General features: G+C 40.9%; 1 protein-coding gene across 4 annotated transcripts in view; it reads right to left on the bottom strand.

The window, feature by feature from the left end:
• Positions 1 to 351: 351 nt before the first annotated feature.
• The window catches only part of CC2D2A (coiled-coil and C2 domain containing 2A), a 220,186-nt gene continuing 203,908 nt past the window's right edge, over positions 352 to 16,629 (bottom strand). For all 4 annotated transcript variants that reach the window (XM_054029653.1, XM_054029652.1, XM_054029654.1 and 1 more), the window contains 8 exons: positions 13,999 to 14,202; positions 11,888 to 11,977; positions 10,621 to 10,734; positions 7,634 to 7,768; positions 6,023 to 6,145; positions 4,020 to 4,078; positions 3,289 to 3,466; positions 352 to 1,603 (listed from right to left, as the gene is read on the bottom strand). In XM_054029653.1, coding sequence (XP_053885628.1) covers positions 1,415 to 1,603; positions 3,289 to 3,466; positions 4,020 to 4,078; positions 6,023 to 6,145; positions 7,634 to 7,768; positions 10,621 to 10,734; positions 11,888 to 11,977; positions 13,999 to 14,202 — 1,092 coding nt within the window. In that variant the 3' untranslated portion in view covers positions 352 to 1,414. The remainder of the gene's footprint in view (positions 1,604 to 3,288; positions 3,467 to 4,019; positions 4,079 to 6,022; positions 6,146 to 7,633; positions 7,769 to 10,620; positions 10,735 to 11,887; positions 11,978 to 13,998; positions 14,203 to 16,629) is intronic.

Raw genomic sequence — 16,629 nt, 5'->3', positions numbered from 1 at the left:
TAATCCCGCTTTGTTTTACTGCTCCCCAGTCACTTACTGCAGGATGCTTTGTCCACAGGGTGCAGCTCATCCCACCGCTCCCACCAATTGTCACAGAGTCATGGGGCCAGTGCTCTGGAACTACTCCATACAAAGCCAGTCAGAATTGGGGTGTAGCATGCCGCCTCTCTCTGAGCATATTGTCACCAGGGCAAGAAGCTTACACAGCATCGACCTTCTGGGTCTGACCTCGGAGCATTCAGCATCCCCTTGCTCCCATGTGCTTCCTGCAGTGGGTCTGCTCGGATGGGGCTCCTGGGGAAGCCAAAGGACCCTGCACCCCAACTCCTGCAGTCAGCAGTGACTCTCAGCCACCATGTAGAACAGAAGGTTTATTAGTTGACAGGAACACAGCATAGAACAGAGCCTGCTATCACAGAAATCAGTGACTTTAAGCCAAGTCCATCTTGGAGAGTCCTGAGCCAGACGGTCTGGACTCCTCCTCTTCCAGTCCCTGAAGCAGGTGGCCTAGCTTCTATCAATCTGACCTCCGACACACTCATTGCTCCTCCTCCTCCTCCTCTTTGTCCTGCTTCCCGGGCAAAAGGTGTCACCTGGTCGCAGTCCCTCCTGGGTCTCAGGTTACAAAGAGCACTGCCATAGCGTAGGTGCAGACTGCTGGGCAGCCTCACCTGTCCTGAGGGCCACAGCAAAAATCACACACCTAGTTCCCACCACTAAAATATTGGTGCAGTACACAGGGAAACTGAGGCATACACAGTATTAGTATATGACAGTAAGACTCACATGTAACATAACAAGATGAATAAAACCTCACTTCGTCACAGTCTCTTGACTGAAGTCATTTCACTGGACAGAGTTTCGGAACCATCCACGTAGAATGCATACAGATTGGTGTCAGCTGAAAGTGTGTAGGCAGAGTTCCTCCTTTAGGTGTTTTACCCAAGCTGCTGAGGCCATTCCCAGATGAGATGGAGGGGTGAAGCTATGTCTACAATTAACATTTTGGGGGGAAATCTCCCACCCTAACAGCAGCTCTGAAAGTACCAGTGCTGGGAGGCTTAGTGGGTATAGGCTGCCAGTGTCTACTGGCATTTTTACCCTCAGAGCTATGAACAAGCTGGAGAATGGCTCTGCTCCATACATAATGTTTCATAGTATACAGAGGCAAAAGCCAGCATGCACACAATCTCTTATATAGGCAAAAAAGCAAGGCCTGGAAAGTGCCTCAGAATATCTACAAAGGCAATGTCCAAAATACTACTATGCTTTTTCATCTTCATTGTTAGGGGATGTGAACAATACTCCAAACAATTCCCTTATGTACGATTGGATGCAATGTTTTTTTAAACCAAAGCATTTCTCTGACAAGGAGTTGCTGTCTCATTGTGTGCCTTTATTCCAGTATAAACTTTTATCTATTACGAACAAGTGAAGCAATGTAAATCCACACAGAGAGAACATTTTTGGGATAAGCATGGACGTATGCTGCTAGAGCAAATTCTGCATTTGAAATATCGATGGTATGGACTCCGGTACTATGCACAGCTTCTATTAAAGGTTTCACTTCAGAAAATGGCATATGAATAGGAAATCCAGAAACCTGAGGGATTTAATGAAAAAAATAATTAGCGATAGTGAGAAATGACTGTTTCTCTCATTCGTTGAGGTATTGAATCAGACTATAAAGAGCTTTACACCAGGTAGGGGAAGTAAAAAAAGCTACAGCAATTATGGCTACTACCTGTAATTTCATGGTGGATGCAAGTTCAGCTTTTCTTTTAAGAGCACTTATTACTGGACTGAGACGAGAGTATTACATGCTGAATAACCTGCCTATTTCACATTAAAATTAATGCCCCCTTTCCAACTTCAAACTATGTTTAAGCAATGCACAGCTTCCTCAGTGGATGTTTAATTCCGGTCAGCCCTTTGGCCCTACTCCAAGACAGGCCCACTGCCTCTCTACTGTAACCACCCGTCTGCACCTGCTGTCTTCTAGAGCACCAATCAGTCAGTGGTGATGGCTTGTCCCTGAGCCCTAGTACTTGTCTGCTGCTGTCCTGCACTCCAGCTACAGCATCCCCAAGCTGTACAACAACTGCAGAGTCAATTTCTAATTAAATATGCCATCTCAATAGCTGCCAACTGAATATGGTACAATATGATTGATAGCAATAAAAGCAATAGTGCATATTTGCAACCAACAGAGCCCCGCACTAACAGGAACCCTGAACCAACATTGGTTGGGGTCACAAACCTTTCAAATGAAATAATTTGTCAACTGGTTATCATTCATCTGAATTTACAATGATGTGGGGGCCAGATGATTTCTCCCCCCCACACACACACAGTTGCTAGAGTAGAGTGCACGTGGGTATGGTGATTCTGAGCTGAGAGGGTGGGAATGCTGTCTCTGCAGCATTTGTACCCACTTGCTGGTACTGTACAGAAGTTCCTTTGTCAGAGCTCTCAGACGTTGGAGCTTGGAGGGGTGTGTGCTGGGGTAGAGTTGTTGACAGTGCTGCAGTCAGCCATCTTGTATGTTCAGCCACTGCCACTTGAAAACCAAACATCACATACCTAAAAAATAATTTTTAGGACCCTGAGAGGCAAGACCATGCAGCTGCATGCTTGCAGTTCTGCTATCAAAATGGAAGGACGGTTTGGACAGCTGACGTTAGGTTTAGATGCCTCTGACATTTTATTATTGTTATGATAAGAAATGCTTTGCTAATAAGAAGAATGAATTGTTATTGGTTGTTGCTAGGAAAATTGTTAGCCTATTAGGGGCTATTATGAGTTATGTGCTTTGTTTAAAAAATTATAAAAAGTTTAGTGAGAAACTGCTTTGGAGCAGTCTGAGGAAGCTCTTCTTTGGGCAAGGATCTGACACTTAAAATTCCCAATCAGCTAAACAAAACAAAGGGCCCCCAAAAGCCTGGCTAAAAATCACTCAAAACCATTTCAAACTTTAATAAATATACATTTTCCAGAGCAGTGGAAAGAATCTCAACGTAGGCAATTCTGTTCTCCTAGAGCTGAAGTTCATTAGGGCTGGTTAGGTTGGTTGGTTTTTTTTTTTTTTTTTTTTTTGCTGCCTTCTAAAGCATTTACTATTGGCTGGTCTTGTACCAAAGGCCTAGCACCATACGACAATTCTTTGGATAGTAGGAGACTTTCTGTTAATTAAACATCAGTGATTTGATTTACTAATGTAATATTGGACTGTGAGGAACATCTACTAGTTTCATTACACAAGCTCTACATGGGCATTCATTATAGTACCCTGTAATCTCCCAGCTGTTTTTGCAGTTCTGCCTGATGGTCATCTTCTACAGCTTTTCCTTGGAACTGTTCCAGGAGAGGCAGGAAATGACGAAGCGTGGAGGTACAGTATCTGTTCCAACGAGTTAGATGCCTTGGCCTCCACTCCATGATCTTCTCTTTCAGTATCTTTTCAATCCTGCAGTAAAATATAGCTACTTGTTATAATTGCCTTACTGGTTGACTGTTCAAGGTGTGATTCTGGCTTCACAATTTTGGATGACTCGCTCAGAAAACAGAACTCAACCTTATTTTTCTAGACACGCTACCCAGGTTGCAGAAAGTACTGGGGATCTTAAGGTAGTAAGTTCTCCACTGTTCCCAAGGCAGTTCAAAGATAAACACAACAGCAGTAATGCCACAGTGTTCTGGTTTACAAGAAACCCTCCAAAAAATCACATGCTGGAAGACTGATTTTTAAGATCTCCATGTGGCACTTGAACTTTTAATTCTTATTCTTACAATACATAGATACAGCGAAGGGAGAGACCACTCCTGGCTAAAGGGATCAAAAAGCCACTATGAGCATGCTTAATGGAGTGCCTGAGAAGTAGTTACACTTTTCCAATTGCAGCTCCTTACAATCTAGATTGGATGAGAAAGGTCTTTGGTGGTGAATCAGACTGGAGAGCTGCTGCTGCTGCTCACAGTGTTTAATGGAGTTACATAGATATTTACAGAGGTAAAGTTACCTGCCCTGCAGTTCTAATGCAGCAGCCTTGTCTATACGCTGGTAAATTACTTCTTCAGGCTAATAAAAAAAAAAGAATTGATTAAAACATCACTTGGAATATAAGACTTCTTGTTATCAAAGATGAAAACACAGGACCATATTTTCCTCTCATGTGGGTTCACACCAGTTATTCCTGATTAACAAGGGTGTGAATGAGATCAAAATTAGGCCCATAATGTTTCCCCATGTACTACATGAGGTCAGAAAAATGAATTACTGAAAAACAACATTTGGAAGTTAGAATTTTGTACACAAAGTTATTCTGTCCCTTCTGACAGTAGGTTTCAACCACGGATGTTTGTATGCTTGATTAGGTAAAGAGTGCAAGCTTGGGGTCGGACATTAAATGAACCTGGCCTGTTCACATTTTAAAGACAAATTTGACATTTTCCTTAGATTTCAGAGGATATATTATTTGGATTTCACTTGCGACTAAGCTAACAGAGGAATGTCACAAATCATATTTGGCTTCAGACCGTATGTGGGTGTTTTCAGGACAAGAGAGATTCATCCATTCGGAATGAAACCAGATCAATTATCAAATACTGTCACTTGATATATTGTCCTGTAGACTCCTGAGGGAATTCTGCACCAAAATATAAAATATTGTGCACAGAATTTTTAAAAATTCTGCATATTTTATTTGTCAATATACAAATGTGGAGGCTTCAGCATGGCAGTAGGGAGCACAGGCCACTGGCTGCACAGAGGCGGGAGAGCACCAGCCACCCTCCCCTGGACATGGACTCAGCAGTGAGGCTGCACCTGACCCTGACATGGTGCAAGGGGCCAGGCCTGCCCCAGAAACACGCTGGGGTCCTGCTCCTCCGGGCCAGTTGCACCAACATAGCAAGTGAGAGAGACAAAGTCTCACAGGCATGCCCAGCCCTGGTCCCCACTCAGGTGTGGGGTGAGAGGGTTCAGTGTGGGGCAATTTGGGTGCGGGGAAGATCTGGATGCACAGACTTGTTGGGTGGGGGGGGTTCAGGTGCAGGGGGAATGGGACTCTTTAGGGGGGGCTCAACAGGGGGGAGGATCTGAGTGGGGAGGGAGTCATTGGGGGGGTCTGGATACTGGGGGAGTGGTGGGTGGGGTTCTGGGTGCACCTGGTTGGGGCTCAGTGGGGTGGTCAAGTGCAGGGGAGCTTATTATGGTGGAGGTTCAAGTGTGGGGGGCTCGTTGGGGATGGTCTGGGTGCCAGATGCAGGGGGTCCAGATGCAGGGGGTGAGGCTTGGTAGAGTGGGTGCAGGGGGCTCGGTGACGGGGTTGTGGGCTCACCAGGGTGTCTGGGTATGGGGGGGGGTCCAGCTGAATGGGAGCTGGACTCCCCATACAGTAACCTCTCCCCCCCATGGCTGAGGAGCAATGGGGGAAGCAAGCTGGGAGTGGAGGTTTCTGGGGGTGGGTCTGATTCTCCTCTGGCCCTGGCTGTTCCTTGCACAGGAAGATGAAGTCTCATCCTCCTCTGCCCCAATCCAGCTGGGACTAGCAGCTAAGCCTGCACAGGGTAATAGCCACTGGCCAGAGCGTCCCAGCCCACAGTGATTTACTTCTATGGCAACTGCTCCAGGTGTCCAAAACTTTGCACTCACATTGCTGGGGAGGGGCATGTGACTGCTCTTGCAGTTTCCCTTTGCTTCCCTGTCAGAAATAATTTTTGTGCAAGGAAGCAAAGAAATCTGTGGGGGACATGAATTCTATGTGCGCAAAATGGCCCAGAATTCACCCAGGAGTAAGCCTGTTAGGACCTAATCATTAAAGAGGTGTGGTTGGACTGCTGTACTAACCTAATAATGATAACAAATAGTTTACCCTTAAAGTGCAAGATAAAGACTTACACTCTAAATGAGAGAAACACTGCATATAGTGAATGAAGATTTCATGTCACACCTTCCATCCCTTAAAATATTCTAGTAATTGTTTTAAACTACAAAATGAATCTTAAGTTGGTACAATAATACCTGAACACTGGAGAGACCAGGGTATGGTAAGCTTTGTGAAAAGAAAGATTTCCATAATTTGGGTTTGCTGATGTCAAAATTTATCCTTACTGGGGAATCATATTGTTGAATATTAAACCAGATCTAAAAGAGAAGAACTTCGTTAATAGCAACAGCCATATATGTATCACATCTTTTCAATGCAAAGGTAAGACATAGGTCATCACCATATTCCAGAGCTACAGTAGGAGTTACCCATATAAGAGTCTTCCTGTGTATTCAATCTCACCTCAATAACAGACCTCAAAGTGGCAATTCTTCAACAAAAAAACTTCAAAAACTCTCCAACGTGAAGCTGCAGAACTGGACTTAATTTGCAAACTAGATACCATCAGATTAGGCCTGAATAAAGACTGGGAGTGGTTGGGTCATTACAAAACCTAAATTTAATTTCCTCAATACTAATTTCTCCCTACTGTTACTCACACCTTCTTGCCAACTGTCTGTAATGGGTCACTCTCTTACCACTTCAAAAGTTATTTTTCCTCCCTTGGTATCCTGCTGTTAATTGATTTATCTCATTAGACTAACTTAACACTTGGTAAAGCACCCCATATCCTTTCATTATTTACACCTGCTCCTGTATCTTTTACTTCATGCATCTGATGAAGTGGGTTCTAGCCCACGAAAGCTTATGCCCAAATACATTTGTTAGTCTCTAAGGTGCCACAAGGACTCCTCATTTTTTATTAGTATTCTATTGTTTAACAGTGTGATTACATTTTTTAATTAAACCCCGATTAATTTTTTTGAGTTAATCGCGTGAATTAACTGCGATTAATCGACAGCCCTAATTCTGTGTCATCTGCCAATTTTGCCACCTCACTGTTAATATTGTAAAAAAAAATCAATATCTATATTAAACATTATTCCTATATGGAACCATGGGGCCCCACTGTTAACTTTTTGCAATGGTGAAAATTGACTAATTCTACTCTTTGTCAATGTCTCAGCCAATTTCCAATTTACCACAATACTTATCTTTCACCTCACGACTAGTCTTCTCAAAAGCCTCTCATGATGGACTTTGTCAAAAGCTTTCTGAAAGTCCTCCAAATAAATTGTTATTCTGTTCTCTGTTATTCATTATTTTGTTAACATGTTTGAAAATTTAGTAGTTTACGAGTCACAATTTTGCTTTGCAGAGCATGCTGATTTGCCTCTATCATATGCTGCTCTTCCTGCTGTTTGTCACAAAGTTAAGCAAATAAATTAAGCAAGAGTAGGTAAATTAAATCCTACAGTGCAGAGTTTTTAGTTGGTTGGGCTTTTTTGCTTGTGTATGCTATATTTATATAAGTGGTTTATAATTTACGATCTGTTTAAACTATAGTAAAAATCTGTTTTATACAACAGTTAAAGCAGAACTTTTTAAGTTGCTGGAAACATAATCCAAGAATGGCATAAATCACTATTTGATAACATGACCCACTAATATAAAGTGTATTGGCACTGATACAGGAACTCCTGATCCACTAGGAAACAAGAGGTTAAGGGAGAGGATGACAAAGATAAGCACATTTTCTGTGTGTGCGAGAGGGTGAGAGAGAGAGAGAAGATGGAAACACTTACATTATCAAAGCTAATCAAACAGCCCACACTTTGCAATGGACAGAAAGTATCAAACTGTCCATAACAACGTCCACTACTGGGATTCCAAATCACATACTGATTTTGCTCCCAAGTTAATACATATGCAGTTGGCCCCTAGGAAGAAAAAGATGGAAAAACATTTTTTTAAAGTTCTGCTAAGATAATATGTATTGTATTGTATTTTATTTGAAAGGGCAGTACCCACTTTATTATCGAAGCCACAGACAAATTGCACAATTGAACTATTTTTCTCTAGCTGGTTGGAGTAGTTTTCTTCAAATAGCCAACTCATCCAATTCAACCACCATAACCAGTGTTCAAGTAACTCTAAGCCCCTAAAGTGGTGTGTAGTTTTCCTTTGGCTTAAATCAGGATTGCACAAATAACCCTTCCACCCCAGCACTTTAAAAACTAAAATAAAGAAGACACTTTCCTCTACATTTTCAAGTAAATGTAGTGCTGATTAAAGTTGTCATATTGAGAGCATAACAAACTGAAGTTCTCTATTTACCCACAGAACAATCATCGTGTAAGGGATTGGACTCACCCCTGTGGCGCCTCCTGCTGGTCGTCTCAGGAATTAGCTCTCTCAGCCTTGGAGCGCCCTCTGCAGGCCGGTGATCCGCCTTGCTACTTCTGGCCCCCCGTTTCCCTCCCGGACCCGGTGCCCTGTTGTCTTGGGTGCTGCCCCTGGCAGTAACCCCTCATAGCTCTGGGTCTCCCCCTCCCACTATCCCCACCTTACCTCAGTGTAAGGCTACTGCCAGTCACCAACTAGCCCCGTTCCCTGGGGCAGACTGCAGTGTAAGCCACTCCTCATCGGCAAGGCTGGGTTTGGACCTGCTGCCTTGTCTTACCCCTGGGCTGCCCTCTGCAACCCCCAGTACCTATTTGCCTTTTGCTAGGCCGCAGCCTGGGGCTTTCCAGGCTGGAGCTCCCCGGCTCCTCTGCCTTTCCCCAACCCTGCTCCACTCGGGTACCCTGTCTCTAGCTCCCTGCAGCCAGACCCTTCTCTCTCTGCAAACAGAGAGAGAGACTTCCTCTGGGCCCCTGGCTTACAGCCTTTTATAAGGACCAGCTGAGCCTGATTGGGGCATAGCCCAGCTGTGGCTACTTCCCCAATCAGCCTAGCTTTTCTCTGCCACAGCCCTTTCCCTGGCTGTTTTAAGTCCTTCAGGGCAGGAGCGGGGTAACCACCCCACTACACATGGCATACTTTTCCACACTGCCCAGTCAGTGGGCCTGATCCTTGCGCTGGATGTCTGAGACTGTCAGCAAGAGTTTTATTAGTTCCCTACGAACTGGTCAGAGACTGTCAACTGATGCCATAGAGGGTACTAATCAGCCTTCAGAGGAGTAATGTTTTTTGGTAACTACCAATTTGGGCCTGATTTGAAGGAGTCTTACACAAATACACAAAGAAGTGCAGAGTTGAGGCTCAAACAAAGCTTTGTAGCATGTGTACTCCAGCATATAAAGTCACCAACTTTTAGGGGAACCCTACAATACCCTGGGCACAACATGGTAAATTATCAGGGAAGTTTTGGTATTAATTTTAACTGAGAGTCTCTTCTCATAGTCCCTTTTACAGAGACAGTTTCAGGTAAGGATCAGTAAGCATCTTTTTATAAGTTATTTGAAAAAAATGTTTCTCCAATATGTAAAAAGTAGGTCTGTATGAAAGACTAATTAGCAAGGCAGCTGTGCTGCATATTGCATGATACACATTTGGCAGCCCCATAGCTTCCCAGAGCCCTGCTGGAATTGCATGCATTCCACCAGAGTTAAAGGGACTTCTCTGCAATAACTTTACAGCCCCACCAAGCACTACTGGGTGGCCTCTTTACCTTCTCTTTTACTACTCCCTGTTTCTGCTGGATCCCAGCAGAAGTGCTGGGGAAGTGCTGACAGCATCAACAAGACAAAGAGCAAGGCAAGGCAGGACGAGGGCACTGGCCTTATCAATACCAGGCATCCCTCTGCTTTGCCACAAACCCCCATTCCCTGGCATGCACTCACATCAATGGACAGCTGCCCCGGATACCCCTCTCATTTACCTCTCCAGCACCCACCTCTCTCTCTCACACACAGCTGTCTTAAATATCTCTTTTGCTTATCCCAACAATCCCTCATACACAGCTAGTTGCCCCACCTTCCCCATGACCCATTAACCCTACCTGGACTTTCTGCATTTCTGCCCTTTCCCTGGTAACATGAGCTTAATGTCCTGTTGGGGATGTCATCATCAAGTTTTGACAAGATTAATTGGATTTTGAGTACTAGGATCTCTTCCTAATACTGCTGTACTTGAGAACAAACTAAAGGAATGAAATTCTAGGAATGGATTTCCCCAAATTCAGTTTTGTAGCTCTGCTTATGTTGAGGACCCATTTGTCTGAGGGTAGAATGCCTGTAATCTTCCTTCAGGGAGGCCCTCTAGGGCAGTTATAGACAGTTTGGCCATTGGTCTTGAAACCTGGTAGTAGTGCTGGTTGCTTAGAAATCCGAGCACTTCAGTGGGACAAACATGACCCATGCTGCTGAAGGAATTTAACTGCTTTAGAATTAGAAGCCCTGAATCTCCAGTGCCTTTTACCTGGTGGAGTTATTTACACCTGTGCAAAGTGACTTCCAAGAGGATTTACAGGTAGACGACAATGGTGAACAAGGACAATGGAGAATAGTTCCCACTACTCACACACAGAAGCATGGATCCAGGAGTGGGGATCTATTAGATTTATACTTAACTAATGGAGAAATAAGATCGTAGCATGCCTGATACCAGAACAGGGTTCCAGTGGCACCAATTTTTAAACCCACACCATCATTACTTTAAAATCATGTCTGCAAGAGAAAATTCAATCCATTTTTTGGAACATAATAATTTTTTACTTGTTTATGCTCTATTTACGTAAGCATTTGGATATTACATTCACATTCAAATCAAACAAAACCTACTATCTTACCTCAGGAATAGCATTTCCAATTATCAGCCAGGCTTTTTTTCCCATAGCAAGAAAGTAATTACACAAAAGCACAGCATGCTCCTCCTCATCACCAGCCAGAAGATCAAGAAATTGCTGATTGAGAAACAAACACATTTTATTATTTACAAATAAACTGGGATATAGTTAATAACCCTAACTGAAACATTTAAGAATCTTTCCTAATATGCTGCCTCCAAAATTCTCCACTCAGATCGCCATTGTTTCATATGCAGAATGAGTGAAGAACAGGCGGTGGAGAGCTGCAGAGTAGATTAGAGAATTTCACCATCAGAGTCAAATTCTGTCTACTGAGTCACACTGCAGATTTCCAGAAAATGTTTTGAGATGCTATCAATATTCTGCATGGCTAACCTATGATCCACAGGAATTCTATCACTCTTCAGATCCGTGAATGTCTGCTTGTAATGGTGAATGCCCAGTGGAAGTACAGTTTGGTTTAAAAAAAAAAAAAGTATTTGTATAAAAAAAACATAGTTCTCTGTTATAATCTAATAAGCATATTGAACGTAAATTATTCTGGCCTGGAGGCTTGCAATTTCTCAGATGTGTAGCCAGTAGGGAATGGTCTACGTGCATCTGTTAGCTAAATACAGATAGCATGCAACGATAATGTGAACATAATACATTTCCTGGAGAATTCTGAGTCCATAAACCAATGAATGATTTAGAATGAGCAAGCCATTTTCAATTGTGACAGACCTAATCTTCCTCCAGTAATTTTCATGTTATTTCAAGGAAAACTGATCTTTGCTTTATACCATAATGTGAAAGTTTGAAAGGTGTGTGGGTATTTTATTTATTTATATATATATATAATAACTAGAATTGAGCACTACTCAAGTGTGAACTATAATTAAAAATTAATCTTAATGGCAAGCTGGCATTGGAACATTTTACATTTCAAAGTTGCAATGTACCTTTAGAAACCCATCAGGGGTGGCCAACCTGTGGCTCCAGAGCCACATGCGACTCTTCATAAGTTAATATGCGGCTCTTTGTATAGGCACCGACTCTGGGGCTGGAGCTACAGGCACCAACTTTCCAATGTGTGTGTGGGGTGCTCACTGCTCAACCCCTGGCTCTGCCACAGGCCCTGCCCCCACTCCACCCCTTCCTGCCGTGCCCTCATTCCTCCTCCCCATTTTCAATATTGCAAATGCAAATGACTAGAAAGAAAAATAACTCTCAACAGAAGAGGAACAAGAAATTCTAGGCCTTTACTTACATCTGATGTACTCCATAAGTCACAGATTCCAGCAAATGAAACACTATCTGGCAAGAAAGGAATCAAAGCAACATAGCGAGCCACCAACTCCTACAAACAAAAATAAAGCAAAGAGCATAGTCACATTCTCATTTACTATGTGGGATGAGAAAGGTATTATTTTTATTAGTCCTAACTAGATTTGAAACTTACTGCTGCTCCCACTCAAGTAGGGTGACCAGATGTCCCGATTTTATAGAGACAGTCCTGATTTTTGGGTCTTTTTCTTATATAGGCTCCTATTACCTCCCCACCCTCGTCCTGATTTTTCACATCTGCTGTCTGGTAAAATACCCATTGACTTCAATTCAGCAGGAATAGGTCCCTTTTTGGGACTTTTGTAAAGGCCTGAGCTGACTTTTTTGACTGGGAGTCAGATCAGAACCATAAACCATATGCACAGGTTTTTGTTTCTTTAAAGTAAAATGTACATTTAAGTTTATCTAATAATTTTTTGATAAGCTACTGAACATTTATTTCTAATATTTATAGATAATAAGGTATACTGACATATTAATTCTTCTGAGGCATGAGCTATATTTACAATTACATAAAGATCTAATAGCTGTTTTTTATTTTGCTGTTACATTCCTCTTTTGCCATTCATATGAATGGTTGCTGTTACATACTCATTCACAAATTCAAGGTTTCTAATACTGAGAACAACAATTTTGAAAACTGTTCTCCCAAGTTCCACTATTAGACCACCTCTAAGCTTTGGATGAGATTCAAGTCTTAGGCCATGTCCACAATAGGAAATTGGTGTTTTTAACACATTAGCTAACACGTGTGAAAAGTACATCTTTTTCCTAGGGAAGAAAAAGCCTTAAGATGCATGATATATGTTGCCACAGAGCTTAAAACAAAATGAAGCAGCAAGGCATTTGGCTCACTTTCATGATTAATAAAACATGGAAAGTTCATGGAAAAGCACTAAATGCCAATTCTTATTAAAATGCAAATATAAAATGAAAGCTAAAGCTCTAATTTAATTCAGGATATATCTGACTTTGTTATTTTAAGGCTTTTAACACAGTTTTAACTCAAAAATTTTTAACTGAAGTATATTTGGTAGCACCCCAAATCCTACACTGATTTCAGATCGATTTAAAAGTAAAGTGATAGTTTTTGCTCTGAATTATCTTGTTTTGAACAGTATGGCTTATAACATGCCTTGAAACATAGGGTTTGATATAACCATTCCATTACGATGTCTTGTTTATATCTATAATATAGGACTGTTACAGACTTTTAAAAAGTATTTATTAAATATAACTGGGCCTTTGGGATTAAGAAAATTTGAAACATACAGATTATGGAAAGGTTAACAACTCAAGAGACGAAAGCTTCACCTTTAGTTTGCAAATTGGCAACCATTTTTTGTTTATGCTGAAAAGGATCTGAGAGCTCTCAGCTCTTCCCTTAGGCCACAATCAAGCAATGACTTCCATAGGACATTCTTAATGTTATGCAAATGTTTAATGACTATGCTGAATCAGCACCTTACACCAACGGTAGGTTTATATTTCTGTTACCTATTTCCCCCTTTTGACAATATTTGTTCAATTTTTTCATCCATGCCCCTGCTGCCTGCTATGACTTAGTTTCCTACTCACTGCAGAATTGCCATTGTTTAACTGCACATCCTAATTCGCCTGAGCTATATACCTAATACTTGTACTGCAACTTTCTTACACAGGATATTTGTTAAAGGTGGTGCTTTATTGGTCTCTCTCTCTTTGTTTCTCTTCCATTTTCTTTTGTTCTTTGTCTTTTAAACATATTTAATTCTTATAGTACTTATTTACAGGCAAATTTACATCTGCCAGATTTTGAAATACGGTAGGTTTTTATTTTGTCCTTTTCTAACAGATGTCGTGCAGTATCTTATCGTTCATTTACTTTGTAACATGAATATTCAATATTTCTTTACTTTGTATCCATAGATTTCCTTCCTTGAAATCTAAGTTTTTGTACAGACATAAAAAATAACGCGCACACATACACGCAGACACAGAGTCTTAAGTTTATGTCTTGTGAATTGAATTGTCTTTTCTAAATAAAATACTTACTGCTGCTGCCTGAGAATTATTAGGATGACCATTAAGGAGCTCCTGTGGTGGGTTCAGAGGTTTGATATATCTGGTAATAAAAACTGTTTTCCCATTTATGTCAACTACAGTTGTCAGGCATTGGCGGCTTGGAAACTTCAATGCACATTCAGCCTGATACTTTTCTGCTGCTTGGAGCAACTTCTCATCTTCTTGGGTATCAAACTTCAAAAGATAGTAAAACTTGTATAAAAATACAGTTTTAACCATATAGTTTGGACTTAATTCTCCACTACCTTGTAATCTGTGCAGTTATTTTACACCTACACAAAGTGAATGCAAAGTGGATGTAAAATTCTGGTCTGATATCATTTAAAAAACTTACCATTCTCTTTACACAGGTGTAAATTTAGTTGTAAGGTAGTGGAGAATCAGGCTTTTTGTATTTACATTTATATATGCACTCCCACATACAAAAACACACACATATATGTTGTACATAATAAGCATGATTGTACAATCTTTACTCAGGCATTGAAAGTTCAGTGAAAGTTTTGCCTTAGTAAGGACTGTTGGAATGGACACATGTCACCGTGTCATTCAACAGTGCGTAACTATGATCAGACACTTCAAGGAACTGAATCTTATTTATAGTCGCAAAACAATAACTACATTAAAACAACAATCGGGGTAAATTCTCAAAATGTCTGTCGGATTTATGATGCACAACTCCCACTGACATTAATGGGAGTCACATGGCTAAATCACTGTGCAGTGCTGAAAATTGATACAAAAAATGGACTAAGACATATTTATAAAAGCAAGTTATCCTTCTAGTTCAGGCTTGCCTAGCAGTTAAAGACCTTAGCTGTGGTTTTCAAAAGCCCAAATTGAAAGTCAATGGAACATGTGCTCTTAAGTCACTTAGGTATTTTAAAAAAATCCTACCCTTCATCTATAAAGGAATATTGTTGATTTTGTAGGTTTGTCCTAGGTACAATACAATTTTATGGTTATTTTCTGATTTTTTTTTAACTAAGGCCACTTTATACCACTCTGGCAGCGTAAAGAGGCCTTAAAGTGTGTATAAATATTTTACATTTTTTTAAGGCGCCTGAATGTTCCTGAGAATTCAGGCCTTTAACTCAAAATAATGCATGGTTTAAAAACAACCCCTTCGTTGTGTTATCCTGTTCCCCAAGCCTCCCCAAGTTGGGATTGTCATGCACTGCTCAGTAACAAGCCTTCCAAGCCAATAAGAAGGCACCTCTTATGATGATCCTTCTCAACCAAAAATGGTGACCACAGTATGGAATTTGTGTAGTGATGCTTATAGTTTCAATTTTTAAATATAAAATAGTGATTTCTTGCAAAATATTATTAATTAAATGATACTGATCTAAGATACTATGTCAGCATAAAAGAGTTTGCATGCTACATATAGTACATATATGGTCAAACACAGATGAAGAACTGCTGCCATTAAAGGTAGTGGGAAAAGTTGCAGAGGAAGAACAAAATGAATCCTAAACAGTAAATAGCAATATCTGTTGATTAATTTAAAAATCACATATGTTGTACCTTCTTAAGCATTTCATTCATCTATAGAGAGATTTAGGAAGGCCAAAAAGAAAGAAAAAGATAATAAATAAAAGAAGGAAAATGTATTAAAAATCAAATTGAGAAGCTTAAAGCAATCTATAGACATTTCAAGCTACTTAGCTACAGCAGGAAAGCGTAGAAACATTAACAAAAGGGGAAATATTCAAGTACTTTTTAAATTTTATACTGAAAAATTTCTATATTAAAGAGGTTTAAAAGAAACAAGAGATGGGGATTGTTTACATCCCGATTTATGTACCCAAGATGCAGCTTTTAAATAGCCACTGCTGAAAGAGTAAGAAAAGGAAAAATCCATACCGCTTTTGTAGTGAAGCAGATTTCTCTCTGATACACTGTATTAGGTTTAATTTCCATAAATGAATTTAGTGTTCATGAGAAAAGTGCTGGCAACTGAGTCCTGGAGACTGACGTCCCCAACTGATCCACAAAAAATGGGAACAGCACAGATAATTCTAGTGCAAGTTTTCCCACACTACCCCATGAATGAGTCTCAGCTATGACCTGGAGGGACTTCCAAGGACTACTTTAGACCTGACCCTTCAATCCTTGCTCTCTCTTCTAAGTTTGACAATTATGCTGGTGATATGTGATGTGGATACCTGTTCACAAGGAACTGGACTCCATGCAATTCATACAGATCACCAAACAGCCACTGGCAATTCCCAACCCTCGTGCCCCCCCCCCGGCGGCCGTCCACGTGCTGAATTGAGCTGGACTTGTAATGATAACCTCTAGGGCAGGACCCTCTATTCACTGAAATCAACGAGCACTGGATCAGGCCCTACATCCCATTTGCAATACTTTGAACTATTTGGCTCTCCTACATACGCATTCTGTAAATTAAACATTTGAAATGTGTAGGAATTACACTACATTTAGGGGAGTCACTTTCAATACAAAATGCAATTGTGGTTCTTTTATTTGGTCAAAAAAGTCAGAAGACAAGCACATGAAAATTTATGAACTTGGCATACTCTGTTGTACATAAAATTTAACAACAAAATGTCCACTGCATGCTATAGAATAATC

This window comes from Malaclemys terrapin, chromosome 5 (assembly GCF_027887155.1).
Source record: "Malaclemys terrapin pileata isolate rMalTer1 chromosome 5, rMalTer1.hap1, whole genome shotgun sequence".
In the NCBI taxonomy this organism is placed as follows: Eukaryota; Metazoa; Chordata; order Testudines; family Emydidae; genus Malaclemys; species Malaclemys terrapin.
Note: the sequence above shows the minus strand (reverse complement) of the source record. Positions and strands in the feature narration are given on the sequence as shown.